Source organism: Temnothorax longispinosus, chromosome 4 (assembly GCF_030848805.1).
Source record: "Temnothorax longispinosus isolate EJ_2023e chromosome 4, Tlon_JGU_v1, whole genome shotgun sequence".
In the NCBI taxonomy this organism is placed as follows: domain Eukaryota; kingdom Metazoa; phylum Arthropoda; class Insecta; order Hymenoptera; family Formicidae; genus Temnothorax; species Temnothorax longispinosus.
The window spans coordinates 21,040,426-21,056,126 of NC_092361.1; the positions used below are offsets into that span (position 1 = coordinate 21,040,426).

General features: G+C 37.7%; 3 protein-coding genes across 8 annotated transcripts; 1 reads left to right on the forward strand and 2 right to left on the reverse strand.

The window, feature by feature from the left end:
- Nucleotides 1-561: 561 nt before the first annotated feature.
- Nucleotides 562-5,499, forward strand: Dhap-at (dihydroxyacetone phosphate acyltransferase). 2 transcript variants are annotated; one of them, XM_071777139.1, is made up of 7 exons: nt 562-943; nt 1,053-1,585; nt 1,819-2,229; nt 2,303-2,816; nt 3,005-3,285; nt 3,499-3,752; nt 3,835-5,499. In XM_071777139.1, exons 2-7 carry the CDS (start codon nt 1,294-1,296, stop codon nt 4,168-4,170), a joined length of 2,088 nt encoding a protein of 695 aa, XP_071633240.1. In that variant the 5' UTR covers nt 562-943; nt 1,053-1,293; the 3' UTR covers nt 4,171-5,499. The 2 variants fall into 2 exon arrangements, with proteins under 2 accessions (XP_071633240.1, XP_071633239.1); XM_071777138.1 differs by having other exon boundaries at nt 562-1,585.
- Nucleotides 4,687-6,297, reverse strand: LOC139812372 (uncharacterized). Its single transcript, XM_071777141.1, has 5 exons — nt 5,898-6,297; nt 5,550-5,823; nt 5,173-5,446; nt 4,939-5,099; nt 4,687-4,830 (listed from the first exon to the last, which is right to left on the reverse strand). Exons 1-5 carry the CDS (start codon nt 6,008-6,010, stop codon nt 4,687-4,689), a joined length of 966 nt encoding a protein of 321 aa, XP_071633242.1. The 5' UTR covers nt 6,011-6,297.
- A 153-nt stretch (nt 6,298-6,450) lies between these two features.
- Nucleotides 6,451-15,701, reverse strand: Pkd (serine/threonine-protein kinase D3). Of its 5 annotated transcripts, none has more exons than XM_071777133.1 (14): nt 14,789-15,701; nt 14,215-14,494; nt 13,541-13,825; nt 13,308-13,439; nt 12,974-13,179; nt 12,547-12,826; nt 12,316-12,470; nt 12,158-12,219; nt 11,906-12,035; nt 11,680-11,812; nt 11,328-11,507; nt 10,378-11,133; nt 10,155-10,240; nt 6,451-10,079 (listed from the first exon to the last, which is right to left on the reverse strand). In XM_071777133.1, exons 2-14 carry the CDS (start codon nt 14,216-14,218, stop codon nt 9,966-9,968), a joined length of 2,523 nt encoding a protein of 840 aa, XP_071633234.1. In that variant the 5' UTR covers nt 14,219-14,494; nt 14,789-15,701; the 3' UTR covers nt 6,451-9,965. The 5 variants fall into 5 exon arrangements, with proteins under 5 accessions (XP_071633234.1, XP_071633235.1, XP_071633236.1 ...); XM_071777134.1 differs by lacking the exon at nt 14,789-15,701 and adding an exon at nt 14,716-14,734; XM_071777135.1 differs by lacking the exon at nt 14,215-14,494.

A 15,701-nucleotide genomic window follows, 5' to 3' on the forward strand; every position in this document is an offset into this window, starting at 1 on the left:
GAGTCGTGTAGCAATTCAAATATTCCAGATGTTTTTTCACGCTTTCGATAATAATACCATGCAAGTAGCGCGTCATGTGTCGTTACATATTAGTGCGACATGGAAAATACACGAGTTTATTGAGGAACGGTTAGTGAAACTCGTTCGATAACTTCATCATACTTGTTCAGCTTGTAACTCACATGCTGCATAATGCAAGATTGTTCGGTTTTTTTTTTTTTTAACTATTTTATATATTACTTAGAAAATGTCGAAACTAGATGTCAAACAGACTTTGCTGTAAAACTAGTTGAATTGAGACGTGCGTCATAATTTCTAATTTTTTAACAACAATTATATTTACGTCCATAGGTGGAGGAGCGAACGCGCGCTCCAGATGATTCGAAAATTCCACGCAGTGTCGCCAATGTCTAAAAAGTCTACCGTTGCAGGGCTTGTTCGTTTTACTTGCCCTTTCCGCACTTGAGTCTCTTTCTCTCTCTCTCTTTTTCCGACACCTGACGTATCTGTCTCGTTTCGTGTGCAGAAAACGTGGAGAGTACGCAAAAAACGAACAGACCTGCAAAACAATGGCGTGAAGTTAAAGGCGCGCGCGTGCTAACCCAAAATGCAGATACGGAATTCGTTCCTCGCAGGTGGACACACCTCGATTGTTCGACCTTCCTCCTTTTCTCTCTCTCCGACGTTTAATATTTTATCTCGCGATATTTATCTCGTTCCAAGTGCAGATATCGAGTGAAGAAAAAATATAACTGCAGCTCTCTGCAGCATGCTCCAGGAATTCCAAGATGGCGGTGACGCGGTGACCAGCTGGCACCAGGGCTGACCCCAGGGCACACCAGGGCAGCTAATGATGACAATTGATAACTAATGAGGCATAAATAATACTATCTCCCCGCTCTCCCCGGAGAAACAGATGTGACGAAGTATATAACGGGAAAAGGTTTCTTTTAGTTTCAATTCGTAACGTCAACTCGCAAATGTGGGTTTTTTTATATATATAGAAAGAATTATTTATTTACACAACTGTCTCGTCGATACTGACGAGACAGTTTATCTTTTATTGTTTATGCACAAGAGACATCTTCGAGGTTTCTTATCATGTGAGAGATTAGAATGAAGTCTCGCGTCACGTGAGATTTGAAATGAATCTGGCGGTCGGACGCTTTAAATCGTGTTCTTAAAAACGACGGTATATCAAGCCGATTGTCTTGCAAATTTTGGCCTTTGCAATAATTGCAATTCGGAGTACAGTGACTAACAAGTCGGCGAGTGTCATATAGGCCGGGCGAGATGGAGCAGAACACCGGGTTTGTCGACTTGCTGGAGGACAGACGGAGGGATTGTGATTTTTTGTGGGCGACACGTTCCATGGATCCGTCCTTACCGCACATGTTGCCCCCGGAGTCGGTCTACGACAGGCAGAAGATCATACAAGCTGTTTTGCGCGACGAGCAGGTCAGACTTGCAATCGACACGCTAGCGAGGACGACTGGTGTCAGAGTTAAGGATGTTGAGAATAATGCTAGCGCTATGATAAACGAGATGGCCAGTAAAGCGGATTTGACGACGGTTCGCTGGCTAGGTATATACTTAGAATATTGTATTATCTTGAATTCCATGTACGCGTTCGTTGTTTCATCTTCTAACATATATTTCAAAAGTTAGAAAGACTATCGTGTGATTTGCCATCAGTTAACGATGTTTCGCGCTCATTATCTCAGCGAAATAAAGTTGCAACTTTAATTCAATAATTACAACTATTGTACAAGTTTATTCTCTTGCTGAATATCTTAAATTTGTGTTTGAAAATTTCAGGTATCTTTATCACGAAAGCCATGAAGAGGATGTTCTCGAAAATTTATATAAACGAGACCATGCTCTCTGACTTGAAGAGGAAAACGCGAATATCTCAAGTGCAGTACATCTACGTGCCGTCACACAGAAGTTACTTGGACTTTATTCTCCTGTCGTACATTCTCTTTTCCTACGACATGGCGCTGCCGAATATCGCGGCCGGCATGGATTTTTATAACATGAGGATAGTGGGAGAACTGCTGCGAAAAACCGGAGCGTTTTACATACGGCGTAGTTTCTCCAATGACATATTGTACAAGCAAATTTTCCGCTCGTATATCAACACTATCGTCAGCCACAGCGATAGGGCAATTGAATTTTTTGTCGAGGGTACGCGGAGCCGTAGTCAGAAGAGCACAATGCCGAAATACGGTGGGCAAGAAAAAGACTTTCAAATAATTTCCAATTACGAATCGATATTGAATCTCATGTCGCTCTTTCACAGGTCTTCTGTCCATCATCGTAGAAAGTTTACTTCAAGGCGACGTACCTGACATACATTTTGTACCCATGAGTATTAATTACGAACGACCGCCGGAGGAATTGTTATTCGTTTACGAAATGCTCGGGGTACCGAAGCCGAAAGAAAGTACGGCCGGATTGTTTCGGTCGCTCTCCATTCTGCAAAAACCCTTCTCTCACGGACGTATTTTCTTTAATATCGGGGAACCGATATCCACCAGTCGATTCGTGGACAAGGCATACCGCCAAAGGAAAATTCTACAGCCTTCCTTCAAAATTCCATCGTCTGTTGTGGAGAATATAGCTTATCTTATAATAGAATCGCACAAGAAGAATACTGTACTTATGCCGATCAATATCATCGCCTTGCTTCTCAATGAGAGAATCCAGACGAGACCAAAGGAGCCGTATACACTTGATTCATTGGTCAAAGATTATCAATGGTTTAAAAGCTTTGTTACTGGATCACTAAAAGCTTTAATATATGAAACTGAAACGTAAGTATTAGATTTATTTTTCTGCAACATGTAGCTTAAAATTACGACAATTAATATGCATGTACAATATTAATCATTTTAGCTTTCAATCTCATTAATTGTCTTAGCTGTAAGAGACGTTTGTATATGCGTTTAAATGACTGTTAACAATCTCCTTCAGAATACATTATGTGATTTGTTTGTTGCAGTACCGATAACTATAGGACTAAACAGGAAATACTGGAATCCTTAAAACCGCATGACGAGTTCATAGTGCTTGATTCATCGAACACGTTAAAGATCAAACAAAGGCATAAAGGAGCGAAACAAATAAATCATTCAAATATCAAGGGATATCCTTTGTCTGAACGGACTCTGCAAATAGCGGTATCTGCTATTAATATTGCAATTTATATCAATCCGACCTTGGCTTTTCTGGCGGAAACGGCTTTCATTACTGCAACTATAGGAGGGAATGGCACCCAAACTGGTAATGCAAACACAAATAACAATTAATATTTCTATTTATTTAGTGATTGATATAATAATAATAATAAAATACAAAAGGTAAAAAGTAATTACTATTTTTTCCATCCAAATATAATAAATTTATCAAAAGACTTATTTGATTAAATTTCTTATAGTTTTTACACTGATAAATAAAAGCAATAGTTTTATTATCAGTCTCATATTTTATTTGCAGAAGTAGCTTTGGAACGATATGAACTATTAAGAAGACTACTCAGCACAGAGTTTGTGATGCGTCCGATTGAAGACAGAGCTTTAATCAAAACAGAGTGGGAAAAGTCGTTGAATATATTGCTATCACAGAACTGCTTGTATACAGCGAATGACTTAATTTTTATAGGAAATAACACTAAATTATTTTCTATCTTGCATAATGTTATATTACCTTTCATAGACGTTATATATGTGATGTGTATCTTATTGTCTGAGGTAAGAGGAATTTATCTCTGAAAGAAACTCTAAATCTAATGAGGGACAGTTCGTTAAACGATATGTTTTCTCTCCTTTTTAGTGGACTGAAAGAACGTCGGCCGAACTCACGGATCGGACGATTCTCGTCGAAATGCAGAAAGAAGTGGAAAGATTAATATTCGAGACTAAAGATTGGTGTCAACATCCCTACTGTTTATCTCTTGATTTGTATAACACAACATGGTCTAGTTTATTATCGCAAGATATCATCGCATATCATAAACATACCAGTACGTACCGAACGGATAAAGCAAAATTGGCGCATCTCATCGGTGCATTGCGCGAATTACCATTACAACATCCCGCGGAAAGCTACGTCGGTGCGTTGCCTTTAATTATTTCAACATCATCGATAGATGTACCGGCTAAGTTGTAACAGCCGTTTACCGTGAAATAATGAATTCTGTACGTCAAGACTAACAGTATGAAAAATGGCGCTAATTAATAACAATTAATCGATTTTAATTGTGAGATATATACGTTGGTATGTTGCTGGTACATTTCGCTTTAATTTCAGCTACAGATATATAGGATACGTCGTTAATAGAAAGTATAATCGAGAAAGGATTAATCTTACGTGAAGAAAGATAGAGATAAAAAAAATATCCTAGTAAGATTTTTTCATACAAGGCTTTGTTCTTACAGAAGTAGATGAAAATCGGGAAATTATCATTATTATAGTCATTATATAGATAATTTTCAACTTTTTTCTATATGCACACACATAAAATTTTCAAATTTTTCAATTCTTTTAATTTCAAAGTTGTTTTTCTCGGAAATAAAGCATCGTATGAAAAAATTTTGCCGTATATTTTTAACGTACTTTTTCATGTAGAATCACTCATTTTTCAATTGTTCCCACCACCAGTAACACACTATTTTATATTACAATTTAAAAATCAGGAACGAAACTATTAATGTTGCTAAGTATTCTAGCGGTGTCGTCATCGAGATCAGTGGATCTTTTTCTTTTGCCGAGAAACACTGTAGCGGCGGTTGTAGTGGTCGTAGGCATGTTCATATTCCGGAGAAGCAGCTGCAATGATTTTATTTTATCAGTAATATATACGCCAAAAAGGTAGAGTGCAATTTTACAGTTAGGACTAATTGTTGAACGATCAGTCTCGAGGAGAATATTCGTTACCATGACTAATCGGACGAGGTAAACTGCGAACGTGAGAAACGATATGGCCATCAGTGTGCCTTCTGTCGAAGGGAATCCTAAAGAATGGTCGTCGTGGTCGTCGTGATAATCGGCACCTCTTATTTTGCGACTCGGTGCCATAGAAGTGGTAAGGCGAGATTCTGTGAATAAGATAACGTGAGAATACTTTTCGCGTCTCGAAATTAATAAGGAGAGTGTACGAACAAATTTTACCAATCTCTGACATCAATGTCTTCTCGAACGTTTTAAGAAAGTAAAGTTTTCCCTCGATCGACCCTGGCTGCGATTGTAAAGTACGGTGAACACTTTTAAGTAGGTCTATGGGCAAATATTGGAATATACCATCGTCCTGCTGCGATGTATCGTTGTCGTATTTATCTCGCGATGTTTCTTGCTTATTATTCGGTGATGGTTGAGTCGTAAGTGTGTTAATCATTGTATCCTCTATTGGTGAGATCGTCGCATCGTCTTTGTTATTTAATTTATTCTGAAACATATCTATAGTGTGTCTAATCGAAAAAATACACTGTTTTATATGTATACGTTGTCTTTTATTAATTTCAGCTCTTTATCCAACGTCCTTTCGTTACCTCGGTCACGGTATCGGTGATGATTGTGGTGCGACTTGTACCGGTGTCTGCAAAACTGTCGGCGATTTGATCGGGAAATAAGTTCGCCGGCGTTGTCGACATCGCGATGGAATTTATCCTTTTAATCTCCATCCTTTTATTATGCGTCACACGCGTGGCTTCAGCTGGATAACGATAAGTTTGGCTGCCGTTTCGCTGACCGTTGGGAAAATTAATGCTGTCCGCGTCGCCTCGCCTGAACTTGTAAAACTGATCGTGCTGTACAGAAGGTATCCTTAAAGAGCACACAAGACACAAGCGATATTAATCTTAGGATGATCCAGAGAATGTGATGTGTAACCGACTTACCTGTAAATCTTGGTCTCGTCCGAGAATTGCGGCATGTCCACCCATTCTGCCACGTTAACGTTCAGGCAAAGTAGAACGGTGCACAGAGCGCAAAACGCGTCGCGCACGAACATATTTGGACGCGTAACGTTACTTATTATCGTACGCTATCGCCGCGATTGTAACGCATCTCATTCTCGGGCGCGAGCGGTGTCTCTTAATCGAGTAACACCGCGAATTTTCTCGGTCCCTACTGCACATCTGTAATTCGGAAGAAACTGTCCGGCGTTGGGGATGGACATGCCGCAGGTGACACGCGCGAGGGGACATCATTATTTCCAGCAGAGATGTTCTGTTAGGATTAAAGAGAACGAAACGGCCGATGATGCTCACGCGCCGGGAACGGTTGTTCGACGGAAAAGGCCGCTTCCTTATGTCTTTTTCTTTTCAATCATTATTATCTCGGCATGATGCTAATTCAATTTGTCTTTCTTTCGCGGTAACGAGACGTGATTTTCCAAGAAAGAGGATTTTCAGGGAGGAATTTGCGGGAATAAATAACGGAGAGCATTAATTTCTGGATGAGATAAGGCAAATTCCGAGTTTATTGGTACCATTTTCAGATAGAAGGCTTAGAGCGATATTATACAAATCAATTTAATATCAAAATTCACACGTGGCACTGAAAAGCCATTTTCTCTTTCGCTCGATCTAAAACGTATTACGAAGGAGAAACGCGCGCGTACATAAATCGGGCTTGTTACGATTACCCCTCGTTAATATGCTACGACAAAAACGAATTAGCATATAAATTCGGACTTTCACCTGGCACTAAGTACATAAGCCGGCAATCCATTATCGTTCAAGACGTTTGCGCTTTGCGATAACGCGATGGTTTTTTGTTCCTTTCTTCTCTCGGAGTATCAAATTGCGTAATAAGTATATGCATCTTCTAACTGCGCGATACATCACTGTCTTGGTTTAGAAAGTACTAACTCTCTCCGCTTAAAATATGGAATAAAATGTAAGTCAAATTTGTGTGCAATTACATGAGAGTCAATAAAACTCTTTTTTAAGTATGAACGTTGCTTATACATACGGTATATCCTGCCTTCGAACCACGAACGCGTAAAAGCATATATAAGATTAGCGCGATAGTAAATGTAAGAGATTACGATAACAGCGTTTGTTTCTACATTAGAGTATCTTCCTTCCTCTTTATGCGGGAAGAACGTTTAAATGCCTGGTATTAAATGCGTCGAGTATTGTAAATGCGTTTCCCGTGAGCGCGAAGTTGGCTTCGCGCGCGCACGACTTAGAGATTACATTTGCATAGCGTAAATAGATTCTTAAGTATATAGACGCGTGTAATATGCGCACAAGACATTGATCTACGATATCCTCTACAGATAAGATTACGATAAATTTTTAAAAGTTGTTATAAAATATAACAATTAACGCCTGCTGGCGCGCGCGCCTTTATATCTCTTATATTACAAGTATATCGATTATGGTTTATCGTCATTTTGCATTGTAGTATCCTCACTGGATATATTTACTCTGTTCTTAATGAACGTAAAAATTGCACTATTGTGTTTACACAATACAAAACGAGAAATGATTTTCTACCCTACTACTTATAAAGGTTGTTAAAGATATAGGCCGTTTTTAAGGGTATATAATGCCAATTTACGATCGAATGCGTACCAAACTATTCGAAGTCGAATATATTCTCCTTATATAATAATTATTAAATATAGAAATATTTCCTCCGGAAAAATTGCACCTTATTGGTCTCAGCTATCTAACTGTGAAATATTTCGAATAAGTTTATTTGAATAATAAATCGATTACTAGGGTGGTGCAAAAGCTTCGTCACTTTTTTAAAAATTAAATTTTGTTTTAAATAGAGTTATTGATCTAAAAAATCTTCTTTAAAAAAGATATTCTTTAGAGGAGTTTTCCTCTATGGAAAAAACGTGTTGGAATTAATGTAACTATTTTATTTAATAAAAATAGTTTCAAGATTATGCGATGTTTTGTTTTCGAGTGTCTATTTAACAAACATGACAAATCTGTTTTGCACCATCTTAATAATTTTAAGTTCTCGCATAATACTAATTTCTAGCTTGCTAGTCTAAGTCAACTTCATTTATCATATTGACTACTGACACAATCATTGTTCCATGCTATCGCTAAGAAAATTTTAGAAAGAGAATATGTAGCCGCCGCATTTAAGTATCCATTCAAGTATCCCCATACATTTCATTCAACGCATGACATTTTAATATCATATAATAATCGCAAAGAAAAATTAATATATCTTCTTTTAAAGCTATAAAGTTTGGACAATTAATATAGAGATTCGCCAATTGCTGCTAACAAAAATTGAGATACCATGTCACCTTACTATACATTAAATTAACATATATTAACATATATACTATATTTTAAATTAATATATATTATGATTATATTTTTTTTATATAAAACATCTATCACTTGGAAGCAATGTTTATAAATTTTAAAATGTATAGAGGAGAAAATCCCCTATTATGAGATATACAGGCTTCTAATATCCGATAGCGAGATTTCTGTTTAACTAATAGGTTCTATCTGTTAGTTTCATCGTGAACTTATTGCCCTTAAAGTAAAACCTGTTTAGTAGAAAATTCATTATTCGATCGTGCGTGCACTCGCCTATTACATTTTTCAATTCTGCACATAAATTTCCGGCAACCATTTCATAATAGGGGACTGTCCTCTATATAAAACAAATCTTAACTTTTAAAAGATCTTTAAAAATTTCGATAACATTTTTTTCTTTTCTAATAATCTCTTTTCTAATAATCTCTTTTCCAAATATTTAAAACAGATCAAATTATAACACAATATATAGAGATTGAAGATGTAAAAATACATAAAAATATTTAAATTATATCGTAATATAAATTATTTGATCGATATAAACTTCTATATACGATGTGCGCTGTACACCTTAACATCAGTGATTATATCTATACCCATACATAGAATATTTAAAAATTAATTGAGATTTAGAAGTATAGCTTGTGTGGGTTTTCTTCATAAATATTGAAATAAATGATAAATTAATCATTGCAATTATTATAATCCATAATAAATTCTATTCAATAACTTAGTAATATATTTTAATTTAGAATAAATAAGAAAATATATTTATGTATTAACGCAAAACAAAAATATACTGATTTAAAACAATTGATTTATGTAAAAAGTATTCTATGCATGGGTTAGATAGATTCACTATTAATCTGCTATAACAACAAATAAAGTTTTTAATTGAATTCCCTGTATATCTTAAATTGCAAGTTACAAGTTAGTACACAGGAATAAATTCGAAATTATCATTATGCATTAAAAAGGCAAATTATATCAATAAAATAAAGTCACCTCAAAAAGAGCATGATAAAAATTAAAAATAAATTTATAAAACATCTAAAATGCTTTATAAAATAACGTTATTCTAAATATATAATCTAGAATTAAAGCAATAAAAATGTCTACATAGTTATAATGTAGTTTAAATAGCTTACATAGAGACATATCTCTACAAATAAAAACTGAAGTAGATATTTAAAATGGAATTTGGTAAGATCTGTTAAACCGCGGCATTTCGGTCTCAAATGTCTCACGAACAAGGCTACTGTTCGTAGAGCGTTTTTCACTTATCATTTTTATATTTATCACTACGCGTATATAACATACCGCGAATCAAAATCCTTTTGTGCTAGGATCACTTTGTGGGAATGTTAACGTTATGGAAGCTTTCTGAATGTTATGTTTAATAATGCTATTAAGCATTTTGGAGGAAGTAGCAATATCCCGAAATGCAAATTCAGAATGCCGCTGTTGATTCCATTCTAGAACGGAGAACGACTTATTCGGAATATCGTCCGAAAGACAGAGTTGTACTAATTTTTACGTACTTTTACTGAGTCAGGCACGAATAAATCGCCGTAGAGTAGCTCGAGCATATCGGGCCCAGCCTTTGTGCAGTGACAAGGAAGTCGGTAATGCCTCGATGTTCAAAACGGGCGAACAGTTCTGTCATGTTTCTTGATTACTGTACGCCATCCAACGTGCGTCGTCGCTTTCGTGGGTCAGGTAGCGATAGCCAACCTTCTGCTCCAATTTCCTCAAGTCACACCACGTTTGATAATCCTTAAAAAAAAATTTTTTAATAATTAATAATAATTAGATAAACATAGTCGAATAAAATATGAAAATAATGCTTACTTGCAACCACACGTGTTGCAAGCTTCTGTCCACGGTGTACCGCTTTCTCTGTTTTACTTGTAGAAGGTTATTGATTAAATCAATGGCTGAAAGATGGAGAAATAAGGTGAAAACAATTTTATATTAATTTATACTATTTAGAAAGAAATGATATGTTTTGTATGCCAATATTACGTTGCTCGTCAAAAGCAATCCACGAAGAAATAACAAAAGTGTTAATTACCATCGCTTGAGACTTCCTTCCACGGAGTTGGCGGATACATGAAGGCAGCGTTCTGGATCTGCTCATTAATGTCCTCTTCCTCGTTAAAGGGGAAGGTGCCACTTAATGACACATAAATGATGACGCCGACGCTCCACATGTCCAATGATCGATTGTAACCCTTATTCCGCAAAACCTCCGGCGCCAAGTACGCCGGCGTGCCGACGACGCTTCTCCGAAAGCTCTTCTCGCCGATTATCCGTGCGAATCCGAAGTCGCATAATTTCACCTGGGTGAAATCCGTGTCGCTGCTCAGTAATACGTTCTCCGGCTTCAGATCACAGTGCACGATGTTCTTGCTGTGGAGGTGTTTCAACGCGACCAGAATTTGCGTTACGAGAAACTTGGTTATTCGTTCGCTGAGTCGTCCCCTTTCGGAGCTCAAGATCATTTCCAGCATGTCGCCCTTCAATTTCTCCATCACTACGAATATCCGTTCTGTTGTCTCGAACATACGCTCTAGATTCACCACTCCGCTATGCGATAGATTTTGCAGGATGGCTACTTCGTTTTTCAACTGGGCTTCCTGCTTGGTGGGAAAACGTAGCTTGTCGATGACTTTTATGGCGACCGCGCGGCCGCTCTTGCGATGCACACCTCCGTAAACTATGCCGAATTGTCCGGATCCCAAAACTTCATCCGGGAAGATCTGATACAATTGTGACATATCAGTTACGTTTTCCTCGGGTTCATTAGGTTCGGCAGGTTCTTCTTGATCTGTAACACAAACGTAATACCTTCTGTACTACCATTTATCTCCAAGAAACAAAATAATGCAATTCAATATAGATACAACTATTGTAATTTAAATAATAAGAGAACTGTAACATATAAACTAATAAAAGGCTCGGAAAAGATCTTGTGTTATCATTTTGCAAAGGGTGTCACGATAGCGAACCAAATATACATACTATTCGACACAGTTACGGGCATAAGTGCTTGTCTAATTGTAGTTTCCCACGATCTAGCTATATGAGCTCCGATACCACTTTCGGGAGGAGAGACTTGTCCGCAATTTTCTCCGTATGATGGATCCTCCCCGACATAGTAATCGGCATTGGCAGTTTTTAGCTCAAAGCAATGCATTATATCTACAATACAAAGTAGGCAGAATGTGTGAGAAGTTTCAACTAAAGAAAGCTTGTTGACATGTAAATTCTAAAAAAAAAAAAAAAAAAAAAAAAAAAAAACTAAGAAGAAAATAGGAAAATGCACTTAAAAACAACTTCTGAAATAACTTCTAACTCGTTTGCAAGAACATACATGAACGAGGCGTCTTTGCAGTTTCAATTGCTGAAATTTCAGCCAACGGTATTTCCTTATAATATTTAGAACCATTCTCGCTTTGGAATAACGTTATAGACTTTGTGTCAAGCCGCCAATAATGTTTCTTTCTCTGAAAAGATTCGTAAATAATTTCATTCGAGTCTATATATTTATATTCAGTAATTAATAATTTAAATGATATCAGAAAATATTGAATACTCACGATTGGATCACGATTTGTGAAATGCACCATCCAACCTTCTTTTAATACTTTAGACCCACGTTTTTTAGTATGTTTCACACTTTGTACTATCCGCATTAATGGAATGTTGTTACTTGGTGTTGAATTACAGCTGTTTTTTTTTATAAAGAGGAAGAGAAAATGTAATATTAGAAAAATGATGTATCTAGATAAAATATTTCGCATAAAATAAAAATAAGGTTTAAAAACGCGAATAGTACAACAGAAACTTGCCTTGACGGTCGTGATTTCTGATATTCATCACAAGCAACGTTATCGTTATATCGTGGATGATCCTGTAAGCACACAATTTAATATTAAGAAGCTTCTTTTCGAAAATCATCTCCATTTTGAGACTTTACAGACATTCGTAGAAAGGAGACTAAACTTACGGGATAATCACTGGATATCTTATTCTCGTTATTCGTGAACGACGCATCTTGTATTAAAGGCGATGATTCCGTGTCGCTGTCAGCATCGGCTTCTTCATTCCTAGTATCACATTTGGTTTCTAGCTCACTGCCAACACCGCTATCCGTGTACTCGCCTAGGGAAGCATTTTTAAATTTATTACATCCAAAACTACGAATTGTTAAAAATTTATGTATACAAAGCACCTCTACCTATATTATCTCGTGGATTTTCCCCAGTACAGTCTTTTGGTATTTTATCCATACATTTTTTGTGCGTATTGTATTGACAATCTTTACACTGAAGGCCTTGCTTAAATATACCCTTTAGCAACTTTTTACAGTGTCCACATACAGTCGGACGTGTGTACGTGTGCACTACGAATGTGTGCGGGATTTTTATTCGCGTTGCGAGCTCTCGCTCGACCCAAACGGGTCGCCCTCCCAATATCGGCGAGGAGGACTGTTTTGGTGCTATTATACTCGGTATTGCCTACAAGATAGCATATATTTTATTCAGACACACGAATTTCGTAAATAAAAAGAAATAAGAAAAATATCAGCCGTATTTATTTGTTTTTTCTTTCTTTCAAAAGTGTATACATTAAATTAAAGTCGAACGATATACTTTCGCTCATACCAATGTACTATTATTTTGGCTTGTGTTGAGTGTACTATTTGAACTGTAATTATCGTCGGTATTGCTCGTCAGGCTGCTAGTGGAACCCTGACTCGGCGATCTTGGTACGTTCAGCATGGCCGAGCTGCGCCGTCTTTGACTCGCATCTTGCGAACAGTTATTCGGTACTTTGATGACGCATCTTTTATGATAGTTCATACCGCAACCTAAAAAGTTATGCAAACGGTTTTTTTTATTATTATTAGATAGCAAAGATTACCTAAGAAAACGTATATATACTTGACTTACAAATGGCAAAAGTTTTATATAAAATATTTATCATGAATTTATATACCTTCGCACTTGAGACCTTGTCGGACAAGCCCGAATAACATTTCGCCGCAAAAATCGCAGAATGTCGGAACTTTGTAGGAATGTACTGCTAAGGCATGAGGTCGAATGGGAATGTATTCGTTTGGCACTTGTGCTAAAATATCACAAACAATTTGTCTTCCATAATTATCACGTATTGTGCGACGCGCGGGCAATCGTGTGTGAAAATCGCTGCGATGTAGGAGCTTCTCTTACCAGTCAACACGATTTCCACCAGGGTCTCGTCAACCACTTCCGTAGCGTTTGTAACTAGTTGCAATACATTCGTGGAATTGTAATCGTGTTTGAACAAAATTAATCTCTCAAACAGATGATTCAGTCCGTGCTCTGGACACTTGGTGTTTATAAAATCACAGGCGAGATCTTTCAGGGCCTTAAGAGTAAGCGTGCTGCTATCGACCGTGACTGTATCACGTATCAGACCAAATTGGAATAAAAACGTAACCTCCGTCCCCTCCATGGCGCTTTGCGACTTTCTTCCTGTAACGTATATACGGACTTAGAGTTGCACAGATCAAAATTGTAATATCCGAAAATTGGCAATATATTTCAACTCTGTCCGAGTTCTCATCTTATCAAACAGTTAGAAAAACTTGATTTTTTTCTCTCCGATAGAAAAAAATTTATAATTTGTAACATTTATTTGAGATTAATGAGAGAAGTATGAATATGGAGTATTTAGATTAAGAAAGTCTTAGATTAAGGTCTTCGATAAAAAATAAGTAAGCCGGATGTATAGCAGATGTGTAAACAGACATCCGGAATAATCAATGAAAAATATAAAAATATAATTGTGAGAGAAGATTAGAAAAACAACTAAATAAATTATCATTATCAATTGATTACGTTTAAAAATAATTAAATCTCACTCATAATTTCCCCCTTCTCGCTCTCTCTCTCTCTCTCTCTCTCTCTCTCTCTCTCTTGCCGTAATGTCAAAGAATCATCCGCGAAGGAGTTCCTTATTCACGATTTTCACGCTGCCTTTTTTCCATGCCAGTGAATCATTCATCGCTCCGAGGGTTCCCAGTTGTAACAGCCGAATGACATGAACGTGAGGCGTCCCGGACTCCCGACGCAATATAATCTCCTTACGGGCCAAAAGTATCCTCGATAACGCGGTTTATCCGCAGGAGTTTCGTAATCGACCTATGCAACACGCCCGGTGCGTTCCGTGAGAATTCTTGCGAAGCGAAAAAAACGAAGAGGGAAAGAAGAAGAAAGAAAGAGAGAGAGAGAGAGAGAGAGAGAGAGAGAGAGAGAGAGAGAGAGAGAGAGAGAGAGAGAGAGAGAGAGAGAGAGAGAGAGAGAGAGAGAGAGAGAGAGAGAGAGAGAGAGAGAGAGAGAGATGGAGCGGGAGGAGAGCGTACAAGTGACAAAGAGTTGCGCGCAGTGACGGATTCCCCGACGGATTTTCTTCGGGGATCCCGACCTCTTACATACTTCCTCGTGCGCCTCGTCGGGTCAGCTCCGATCTCGGATGTGCAGGGTGCGGACTCGCGGCTGCTCTACCCTCACCACCTCAGAAACGCGGCGGCATAATTGACAGAACGATTGTCACGAGCCAGCCAGCGTGCGGTGTCACCGTCGTGCGCGCGACGTCAAGTCCATGCCTGACACACATTCGCCGATGACATTTTACAGTTATCTCCAGGTGACCGACCCACCTTGACGCGAAGCCCTCTCCGGCGCGGCCAGTTATTCGCCGCGGCATTCGGCATTCGGCATTCGGCAATGAGCGGCAATGAGGCGCCACGCTCGCCGTTCTTTGGAGTTCGAGCCACGGTCACGACCATCAACAGCGTTCTACTTTGCCGACTGCCGGGGCGGCATCTCTCAAACGATAAAAACGAACGAAATGAGTTCGGATGGTAACAGCGACAGGAGGAAGTCCGCAAATTTAAATTTAAATTTTTATATACTTTAAATCGCGAAGAAAGCTCTTCGAGAGCGTTTTGTTTGGATGTTTATTATGTTATTGATGTTATATCTCTTGGGATTAAAATCCATTCGACGAACGCCAAGATCCTTTTCAAACGAAAATCAAAACGATATTTTTTTATCTTAATTGGCTCAAAGGAAAGAGGGTGGACGGAGCAAGAACACTACATAGCAAACACTCGAAAAACTCATTTTTGAAATAATTCTTTAGTCTGATCAGCCTGTTTACTGAATAAAGCACATTATTTTATTAAAAAATATAAAAATTTATTTTATAGTATTTTATTACTATAAAATCCTGATAAACTAAAATCCTTGATTTATCTTGATAATAAAATAAATTCCTAAAATAGAACCTTCACTATGTATATCATGACAGAAAGCACTTCCTTCTCCAGATGGGTGCTGCACCGCC